Source organism: Aulostomus chinensis, chromosome 6, assembly GCF_037954235.1.
Source record: "Aulostomus chinensis isolate RoL2024-O1b breed Wild chromosome 6, RoL_Achi_v1.0, whole genome shotgun sequence".
Lineage (NCBI taxonomy): Eukaryota > Metazoa > Chordata > Actinopteri > Syngnathiformes > Aulostomidae > Aulostomus > Aulostomus chinensis.
The window spans coordinates 28636984-28648170 of record NC_141325.1 but is presented as its reverse complement, the minus strand read 5'-3'; the positions used below and the strand labels follow the sequence as shown (position 1 = coordinate 28648170).

Here is an 11187-nt window from a genome sequence, read left to right as displayed (position 1 = left end):
ATGTGAGGTATCAAAGTAAAATGAGCAGCAGTGTTTTCTTCGTACCTCCCCGGGTTTTCCAAGGTCTGTCCTGCCACTTTTAACAATGGCTCCACTGAGTCAAGCATTGTTGGTAGGAAACGTACACACATCCCCTTCCTGAGATTAGTACACATGCTTCAGAATCGGTTTGCGTGCTTCCTGGGTCAGACAGTGTCAGCGCTAAACAAGCCTCTGCAATGCAGACAATCCCAGGGCTTCTACAATAAACAGATTTCTTTTTATAATTCAAAGCAGTGGCAACCTCAGCACTGGACAGGTTATCCTTCGTTCCCACCAGCGCATTCGTGAGCTTTGGTCACCCATGACCCGGTTCACCAGTTTTCCTTCCTTGGACCACAAATGGTAGCTACTGCACACAAGGAGGACACTAAAAGATTCGCTGTTTGGGGACTGACCCGGTCATCACACCAAAGTAAGTCACAACACAAATGTCCAGCTTCATCTGCTCTGCAGGAAGCTACAATTTATCACCTGACCTGGACATTGATCTGGACTGGTTTTAACTAAAATGTACAATCTGACTGATGCCAGTCCAAGGTTGAGTGAGGTCTGCTGCCAGCCAGGTTATTGGCATCTTTAATGGGCCAAATTGTGTTGTTGTTGTCAGGTCAGCTCAACACAGATGTTACTGATCAAACTACACTCATAATCCATTCTATTTAGTGCTACGACCACTAAGGTGAGCTAGCATGAACAACATTTGTCCCACATTACTGGAAAAAAGCTCTAATTAATGTTAGTAATACCTGTGTTTACAGTATACACGTTATAATATAGTGACCTCCTGTACATCTCCATGATCTGATAGTAGCAGTTGTGGAATATCTGAACACCTGTTTACCTCTGCTCTGAGTGATTAAAGCTGAATAATTCATTAATAATCACCTGACCTCCACTTCTAACAGGGGCTATCAATTAATGACCACCGAGGTCATGACCCCCACCCCCACCCGCCAACAGAGCCGTGAACCCGGCTAGCAAAGACTAGCAAATGTAACTTGTGTTTAGGTGCAGTATCATGTAGGTCACTTGTTTAACCACACAACAAACTAATACTGAACGTCGAGTAAACTGGTTTCACCAAGTTCACACTTAGCTGAATAACTTTAGCTTGACAAATAAACTTTAGCTAACGTTGCCGGTTAGCTAAAGGCAGCGAACGAGCAAATAGATACTTTTCTGTCATAAATACCTGAGTTAAACCAGAAGTGGGCTCAGCTCGCCGGAAGCTGGTCATACCTGTTACAGACGTAAAAAGTTAGCTGGTTAGAACTCACCATGTCTGAGGGAGAACTCCAGCTCCCACACCAGTGTTTCCAGTTTGGCTGGAGTCAAATCCCTCCGCTTCATCATCTCCTGACAAGACCGAGGGCCCTTTTATCAGCCGCCGGTCCAAAGGGCGAGGAGGCTTTCCGAGAAACCCTGGAGGGTTCATGGTCTCCTCCTTCAGGCGCCTGACGCTGGAGTGGAGCCCGCAGCGGCCAGCCGTCTCCTCTCAGTGTCCAACCCAGTCACACGCACGTCCCAGTGTCCAACCCAGACTCACACACGTCCCAGTGTCCCTCCCTTTCTCCATCCACACACATCCAAGTCTCACAAACACATCCACATGGATGCTAATTTAATTTCTCAAGTTTTTTTTTTTGTTTTTTAATCAAATTTCATTTCTCTTTTGGACGTTTGAAAGCTGACACATGCTGCAGTGTTTCTGAGTTCTATCAGTTACATCGGACAGTGCCCTGAAGCGGCCAGAGGTCGAAACACAGAACATCTTTACTTGTATGTTCAGGCCAGGAGATAAAAGCTGCTCAAAAATTAAATTGGAAAAACAGGTTGTCTTTTGTGGCCTAAGCATAATTAGTGGGAATAATGCATTCCTTTGCGGTGGACGCGGGTCATGTCACTGGCCTTTTCTACTCCTAGAAAACAACCATTGAGGTGTAAACTAACATTCCAAAATGAGCGGTACTGGAATCATTAAAAATCGCCACTAAAAGCATGTGGACATTACATTTCTGTACCATCCGTCCCTGGGCTCAATCCTGTCAAAAACACTGATAAAGATGCAAACATAAGTAAATCAATAACTTTAAAAAAAAAATAACACCAGACCAAAATAAAATGTTTTATTGCCAAATCAAACACGGGGCTGTGGCAAGTAAACTCTACCGTAGTGAGAAAAAAAAAAACCTCTACACTAGAACTTTTAAGAAGAAAGCAGATTAAAAATCTTGTACTTCCCAAAATTGCAACATGCTACATAACATGAACAAGACACATGAGCAGCAGCGCTGAGTGACATCACACACCTCCAGCAACGTGACGCGCAGACCTCGTGAGCGTCAGGTTAGGAACATAGAACTTGTGCACAGAAATCAGTTATTTTTCAAAAGAACACACACACACACACACACAGGGATGTATGCGTGTATCTCTATGTAGCTATGAACTATCTGAGGTTAAAGGGTTGGTGGGTATCCCTTTGAAGGTTCACAAATACTCCACCACTGCTTTAGGCGCCATTATGAGGAGTGTTCTGCTACAGCGCAGACCCCCCCGCTGCTTCAACCTCTGGAGGGCGGTGGCCTCCCAAAGCAGCGTGGGACCAAGCAGGCGATCTTCACCTGGACGCTCTCCCGTCAGTTTGAATAAATCTGACGAAAAAGCTCCATGTCTGTCCACGTATGTCGTAACAGACCTGCTGCAGCCATCGTCTTCAGGTCTCCATGGCAACAGAAGTGTTTTTGACCTTCGTCTTGTGTTTTGCTTGGGATTGGACGATGTCATCGTCCAGCAGTGAGAGGTCAAGCTCAGGCAGAGGGACCCTCCAGTACTGGAACGAGTTGAAGGAGGAGTCTTCAGTGCTGGCGTCCGCATCGGCCTGGAAATGGTGAGAGAGAGGCAAAGATGGAGCTCAGGAGAGGTGCACACAGCAGGTACAATATCCGAGGGGGTCCGTCACCGCAGGGGACGAACAGGTGGAGCTACAGATACAACGGGTGAGTGGTGCCATCTAGTGGTGGAAAGGGGAGTCGCTTTCTCTGGCTGCCTGCGTGTCTGCACATTCGTAGACGTACATTTCAAGTCAGGGACTTACTTTGTCGTCAGCTTTGGAGACAACTGGATCTAAACCCACTGAATCTTCACGTTGACGTTTCGAGGAACTTGGGAGTGTGACCGAGCTGCGACGGTCACGGAAACTTCCAGAAGCCTGCGCAGTCAAAACATGAACCGCGTGCTTCCTCGGAGAGTCCGAGTGTGCGGACTTGCGACCCAGAGGTGCTTCTAGTTGATGCTCCTGCTCCGGGTCCTCGAAGTAATAAGTCCTCTTTCTGCAGCGGTTGCCTAGCAAAGCCAGCAGGGACGGCGGGCTCACACCCCCGACCGGAGGCACGCTCTCCAGCTGCAGGTCAACGCTGCACATCGAGCGGTAGCATCTTTTAGCGCCCGAGTCCGGAAGTAGCGTGTCCTCGGCTCGTCTCTTCGCCATGGCAGACAGCTCAGCTCGCGTACCGACACACGGAGACACTTTAAAGGCCTGTTTTATGTTAGACGTGCGGTTAAGTCTTTAAACACGGAACAACGCTGGGAGAGCGTTTGCGAGGCAGTCCAACTGGCCAATCAGAGAAGAGAACCGCTCTTCTTCTTTAGTGTTAATGGCGGATTGTGAACCTTTAGCTTAGAAAACAAACATCGCCACCTACTGTACCGGAGTACGCAGCCGTTTTATGAGATGAAGAAAAACATCTTTAAAACCGAATCTACCGAACGTAACTGGAAGTAGAATTGTTACTCTTGTCATATAACCACGTGTCCTTTTAGAATTCCATTATAGTTTACTGGGCATCAAGAACCAGAAAGGTTTTACACTCTCACTTAGACTCCCTGTAGTTCAACACACACACACAAAAATCTGTTTTGTACCCTTTATATTTTGAAAAACAGACTTGTGTTTCAGTTATACTACAAAGGAATGTGTATTTCGAGATTTGTGCCCAAAATAAGCAAAGCTGTAACCTGTACTTTTTTACTTTTGAGTAAAAAGATTGAATCGATACTTTCACTGTTTAAGTTTTCCTTTTGTACATTAGTATCTGAGCTTCTGCTTGAGTAATGAACGTGTGCATTTTGCCATCTCTGGTTGTCTCTCAGCAGCCAGCAGAGCCCCAATGTGCAGGAGGCAGCGCCTCCTAGTCTGCTAGAAATCAAAGCGATACAAAACAGTCCATCTACAACTGTGGGTCATGACATCACATGTCCATCATGTATTATTCATTTTTATCACTTGTGATCATTCGTGAAATTATGATTTGTGATAATTCCCCAAACAGAAGAATGAGTTCACTGAACTCAAACCATCTCCACAGGAAGCAAATCTCAGTTTAAGATGCGACGGGAGTTTTGTCCATTTTGCTGCTTCAGAACTGATAAAATACTTAAAAACATGAAATTAAACAGGCATTGAGCAGTCGCGAGGTACAGATTAAACCGAGCAATACAGTTAAAACAACTGAGTTTATTCCAAATACATGAATCCACCAAAAGTTGATCTCAATTTTAAAAAAAAGCTTTGATTACATTTGCAGAGCTGAACAGTGCAAAGTAGATGTATTACTGGCACTGTCTGGAAAAGAAAAAACAAATCAAGTGATAAATAGATAGTAGATAGACGACTCTCACTCTCCAGTCACAAGCACACATTCTAAGGCAGTGGAAGCATCTGACGCAACTCCAAACGAATGAAGGGACGTCGAACACGTGGGATCTCACCAGGTTTCATGAAGACTTCTCTACATGGATCACCTCCACAACAAACTAATTCATCATTAATGCTGCAAGTTTTACAGGTCAGCACATGGTCCCTCCCATCGAGGGAGTACAAAAAAACAATGCGCATTATTTTGTTTCTGTGACAATATTTCTATTCATGTGCAAACACAACAGCTACTTTGAAATGAGCAGCATGTCTTTGCAATTTGTTTTTCTTACTATTTATGCATTTGACATAGTTTTGGATGGATGGATCTTGGGTGACACCATTAGTCTGAGAGGAGATGAGATTAGTCATGGCGTCGTCCCAGTTGTACTAGAGCAGGGAGGATGTGGGTGTATGCTGTGATCAGTTGGAGACATCAGTAGGGGGAGTATCATCACATCGTCCCAGAGCCTCGGTGAGATGGAGCGCAGTTCCAGGCTGACTTGCAGCTGACAAGGAGTAGCAAGGTTAGCGACTCCCCCCCAGAGTTCGGAGGTTTTCTCTCCAGAGCACAGATGACAGCGGTTGCTGTGTCCACCGACATTGAGTACGTGAAAGGGATGCAACGGTGATTAGTAGATTTTCAAGAAGAAGACACGTACGCGCTGTCCTCATTGGTAATCGCACGCTGGTGCTGATGCTATGTGGATGCAGATCATTTTAAAAAAAAAAGACAAAAAAGAAAACTGATGTCTTCTGAGTTTTCTTCCTCTGTGACCATTTTCTTTTCGATCTTGGATGCAATCTCTCTCGGCCTTTCGGGCAAAGAATTTCCTGTCACGTCAGGCAGTCCGCAGCTTCTCGCCGTGGTGACTTAGCAGCTGGTGGAGAATTCTGGTCTTGGTCTTCTTCTTCACAATTAAAATAGAGATCTCCAGGTTTCCGTGCCACAAAGAAGACGCAGTCATAAACATATCTCAACATGGATCGCTCATTCTCCGTGTAGGTGGTCTGCATCGACTCCTTCTCCACCTGCAGGAGAGACACGAACGCGCTTCAACAGCAGCGACAGGAGACAAACTACAGCATGAACTGAACTTTGTCCTCGATGTACCTCGATGTGGAAGCCCAGTTTAACCATCGCCGTCCTGATGTCTTCGTAGCTCAGCTCAACCGAGAGCTCATTAGCCATGTTCTCAAAGTGGTACAGTAGCGGACCTGAGGGGATATAACAAGCCTTTATTCAGTAAGGCACCTTTCAAAAAAATGTAATTCACAAAGTGTGTCAGAATATGAAAGTTTAAAAATAAACAGTAAATACAAATAAAAAATAATAAAAAGGAAATTATTACAAAATATAACACAAAATACCATCAAGTAAAATGTATTTCAAGTGTATGTAAGCATATGGGAAATAAAAACTTTGTGTTTCAGTTAAAAGACACTTAAACTCTTAAATATCCTACACTCTATATTTGATCTCACTTAACAGCATAGAAATAAAAGCTTATAATAGACTTTCATAGTTTAGAAAATAAGATCTAAAACAATTACAAATCAATGGTGTATTTGACTTTTTATTCAACGACGTTATTTCCGCTATTAACTGAACTAGCACGGTGGGGGGAGGGTCGGGGGTTGTGTGACACCAGGAAAACCTCACCGACAATCTCTGACTGTGATCTCAGTCATTCTGACTGTGATCTCAGTCATTCTGACTGTGATCTCAGTCATTTCTACTGTCATCTGAGACCCCAGACTTCAGACTAGGCACTGCACTTCATTGAAGCACCAGCAATGCACGCGCCCTGTGTGATTTTGATTGGATGAAGTCTTGTTATGTTAAACAAGTCACTGTCAGACAATAATTTCTTGCCTTATTTGATGAAAAGTGGCATTATGGTTGTTCATGGGTAAAATTCCCCAAAGACGGACTCACCCAGGTTGATCCAAACTCCCCCAGGCTTGAGAATCTTCCAGATGGTCTCTACATACTGGATGACGTTATGAGCTGTGTCGATGAAGAAGCAGGTAGCCACACAGTCCCAGGAATCTGCTCAAACAGACAATTTACTAGCACATGAAAACTTACGCAAATTAAAATCACTAAAATTCTGAGCTGATCATCGAATGTTGAGCGAAACACAGTTCACTCTTGACACTGCAAAATTGCACATTCATGAACGGGAGTCAGAGCCACACTGAACTCCCAGGTCCAGAATTTCAGATTGTTTAATTTTATCCAAATCAAGATGGCAGGTGGGAACCCACCCTGACTACAGGCCAGACGACAGATTATTCCTCTGCCGTCCCACCTGAACCGTCGGGATTCTGTTCATTTCTAAGTGAACCGTGTCAGGTGAGACATCATTTAGAACACAACCCAAAACGGATGACGAAGGAAGGGTGGAGGAAAGGAGAGATGGCGAGACGGAGGGATGGAGGGAGTATGCTACTGGGGCCATTACAGTCTTCATTATTCCAAACTCTTTGGGTCATCTGTCTCTCTGCAGTTTCATTCGTCCGATGTAATGTCGTAATTGAAGCAACTGCGGTCATGAGAAGACGCTGCTGCTAGTGTCCATGTTGATGTGAGTGACGGGGATTTGCACTCACTCGTTTTTCTGCTTTTAAGATGGAAAAAAAAATCAGTGTGACCACAGGTCAGCTGTTGACACTGTGACTAGACCAAAGTACCTGCTCATCCTTGGATTCAGATGCATCAGAACACTTCCGGTCTGAAAGGCCCCTTAAATACATATTAGTCGCATGTTCTAGTGAAGTGACTTTACGCCAATCAAGGGAAATACAAAGGTAAAGGAGCCACAGAGCTTCTACTGACCTGACTCTGTGTAGACCTCCAGGAAGTCCCCTGCAACCATGGAGAAGTCTGCATCCAGGGGTAAGCTCTGAGGGTTGACATCGGGGAACCTGATCGGCCGCGTCTGGTCTGATGATTTCTTGTTATTGCTGAACTGGTGGATCCAAGGGTACAGGGTCAGAGAGTTCACCTTCTCACACCTGAATAGGACAGTCACAAGAACGGGTGAATTTGAAGGATCGTACTGTATACAGAGAATCTGGATGATGTGTTTGGGTTTTAGAATATTTGGGATTTTTGCTCGTCTGCTGGGTTCTGTTGTATCGTCTATGCTGTAATGTGTGTTCCCTCACTGTCTCTGTCACCCAGTTATTCACATCAAAATCTAAAAAAAGGGAACGTTTTGGAGTCAGTACAGTACAACTGATTAGGAATGCACGATTCTGTATTTTCTGCCAACAGTTTACCGCTGATGGGGCTGATATTTGCTGATGTTGAAATAATCTGTATAAAAATAAGTGTTTTTAATAATAAAAGCATTTCAATATTGTGGGTTTGAAAAATGAATTTGTCTTCTGTTCCCCAAAACATTTACCCCTTAAGTCAAATATTTCCACTGAGAGAAGAAGACAACTTTAACAAAATCAATGTCCTGATACCAACATTAAAAAATGATAAATACATCTGCTGATACCTATGACGTAACAATAATATCATGCATCCCTACAACGAAGTGTGATTAATACATAGTCCCACTTCAAGCTATTAGAAAAAAGCAAGGTGTGAATATTTGCACGGAGAGGTGATGCCTTCCATCACCTGTAGGGTGTCTTGTGTATGCTGTACCTATTGAGAACAAAGTTTGAGGAGAAAAGCATGAAGAAGCTCCACTCATTGCCCTGGCAAATGTAACCCAGCCGAGCGATCTCCCAGGCTAGACGGCCGAGACCAGCACCCGGAACCAGCACGCTCACCTTAGACACATCACTGACATAATAACATGCACAAAATGCACAAATCACAGGGAACACACAAACACAGTCACAAGATCAGAATCGTATCGAGGTGTTTTAAATACTACGGCACATGTTGCGTGTATTAGCGTGTGTACTAGCAAAATATCCTTCTTCAACGTACTGGCATGCATGTGTGCGTTTGTCAGAGTGACACAAGTGTGTGTTTCCTACTATTGGTCACTGGGGAAGAGTCTTTGGATCTCTCTGATGATGGGCTGGTAGCAGGTGTCCCTCTCAGCCTGGCCAGCTTCACTCCAGTCTCTGACAAACTGCTTAATGGTGGACTTTAGCTTGTCCATGTCAAAGGTGGAGGAGGGGCGCATCTTCCTCGGATCCTCCTGAGGAAGGAAAAACAACACAATACATCTGCTTACATTTCTCAAGAAAACTGAACCACAACAGTGCACAATACTCACTCATGTTGAAGGAAGCTTGGTGGTATTTAAAGTCCACAGCCAAACTAACACAGTCTGACCATCAGGGTTATTAGATTGCCAGAGGAATGACATCATCAACTGAGCTCTGACCTACAGAGCAAGATGGCAGGATGCTGATCATGTTTGTCAAAGGAGCTTAGCCTAGCGCTGAAGCTACTGAGGTGACTAGCCCTGTGTTGACACAGTTCATAATAAACACACACACACACACAACCCTTCAATGTGCTGCATCCAGTTAAATCCTACAAACCAGTGGGCAACATAGAGTTAAAGAAGACTTCCAACACATTTCTAAACCATCTCTGCATGGTGACGTTTGTGGGGGTGCAGTGGTCTGAAGGCTTTGACCTTCTAGGACCAATTTCCCTACCTTTACTCCTGGTGTATCACCGCTGTCATAGTGACACACCGTGCACCAAATGATTCGACCCAACCCTACGGTGTTCATAATGCTATCAAGAGAAGCTGTGCTGAAGCACAAACACCCTGCTGCTGACTGGCCGTGGTAGCCTTGTTTGGCTCTGTCCACGCCACTTTGTCCAGCCTGTACAGAGCCAGAAAGGCTGTGCACCGACACCAGAATTTTTCAGCATGTCAACCAACAGCTATCAGACTGTGACAAGAAGTTAGCAGTGAGTCGGTCCTTACCCTCTCTCCATACTCAATGTTCTCAAACATGTGGATGCTGTTGTGGATTATGGCCTGCAGGACTTCTTGGTTGTGGTCTGCACACTGGCTTATACGTGTCAGGTTGGACTGAACAGCTGGCAGCAACCTCTGGTGGCGCTGAGGTAGACTAAGAAACTGGCGCTCTGCACGCTTGACCTGTTCCTGGACATGGACCCTGACAGGAGGAAGTAAAGGTCAGAGACGCTCACAAGCTTTTACATGTCAAGAACGAACACAGTATGGGGATCATTTGATGATGATGCTGCTGCTGACTGATGGACTGTAGTCAGACTGAAACTCTAAAATGTTATTTTAAATGATCTTTTCTTCCCAAGTCGGGTGGATCTCTACATCTCAGTTCTGCTTAAATTGAGTTCTCATCTCTGAGCGGTGTGAGAGGGAGGAAAGATGGAGCCAAACTACCGTTAATGCCAAGACATGAGTAGAGCTCAAATAGAAAAAATGGCAAATAATCCAGCAAAGAACACAATATATGAAATAAAAATCAGTCAATAACTGCCAGGGAAAGGGATTTCCTCTCGAAACGTGTGTCATTTGCTAAAGCATCGTTTATTAGAGACAAACTCCCGCTGCTACTTTGTGAAATGTACTATTTGTACCTGTAATATCTAAAAGCATCGATTATTCTCCAGAAATGTTGTCTTTCCAGCTTAGCCTCCTCCTCGGGGCCGTATTTTATTCTTTCTTTGTGGAAATGATGTCCTTTATGCGTTCCCTCTCCTTCTGTTTCGGCCATGTTTGAACCGAGCCCCACAGCCATCCAATCAGAACGCGACAAAAATCTTCTTCGTGGATTTCACAACCTGCTGTGGAAGAGGCTGCACGAGATGCGCTGCTGCCACCACTAGGTGGGAGATGAAAATGCAGTATTGCAGAAAGACGTGGACTGGCATTTCACTCATCAGATTCTCTTGGAATTAAAAAAGTATATTGTGTGAGTTTAAATTTCTTTACTGGAGGGAAGAAAACCCTCTGTTCTTCTGAACTAACGAGGTGAATCTGTAAAATTGTCACATTCTAACGTGGGAGGATTATACCCTCTGAGGTGCATTTGCTAGTTGACTTCATCATGTTTTACCTCATTCCAGATGAAGTGCCAGTCTGCTGCTTTGTCGGTGCGGTTCGTTCATGCGCTGGACCCAATTGTAGCTTCTGTGGTTTGTACTGGGGGGTCACTTGGCCAAAAGGCCCCGACCTGGATTCAGGACCGATTTGACTGAGTGAACTTGACCTGGAGATAAAGTTATGTTGTGTTTTATTTTCTAGACAGTGGGCAGATCTGTAAGGGGCACTCATGGCATATTCCTCCCTTTCTTGCATGCACCAGAGGCCCATTGGAGGCCACCTGAGTGTCTCGGACGTGTTTTTCCTTCGAGTGTGAGTTACACTTTAATTACAGCGTTGGTTCCCATGAGGTACTATAGGTGTTTGCAGTAGGATCTTCACCTGGTAACACTACTGATTTAGATTACCAAATATTAATAT

At 44.7% G+C, this 11187-nt stretch overlaps 2 protein-coding genes across 2 annotated transcripts; both read right to left on the bottom strand.

The window, feature by feature from the left end:
- Nucleotides 1-2152: 2152 nt before the first annotated feature.
- On the bottom strand, nt 2153-3664 carry LOC147260685 (uncharacterized). The gene is made up of 2 exons (XM_086207387.1): nt 3140-3664; nt 2153-2923 (listed from the first exon to the last, which is right to left on the bottom strand). Exons 1-2 carry the CDS (start codon nt 3530-3532, stop codon nt 2759-2761), a joined length of 558 nt encoding a protein of 185 aa, XP_086063513.1. The 5' UTR covers nt 3533-3664; the 3' UTR covers nt 2153-2758.
- An 866-nt stretch (nt 3665-4530) lies between these two features.
- On the bottom strand, nt 4531-10456 carry carnmt1 (carnosine N-methyltransferase 1). Its single transcript, XM_086207386.1, has 8 exons — nt 10302-10456; nt 9661-9856; nt 8747-8913; nt 8406-8546; nt 7581-7759; nt 6678-6791; nt 5853-5956; nt 4531-5770 (listed from the first exon to the last, which is right to left on the bottom strand). Exons 1-8 carry the CDS (start codon nt 10436-10438, stop codon nt 5576-5578), a joined length of 1233 nt encoding a protein of 410 aa, XP_086063512.1. The 5' UTR covers nt 10439-10456; the 3' UTR covers nt 4531-5575.
- Nucleotides 10457-11187: the final 731 nt, after the last annotated feature.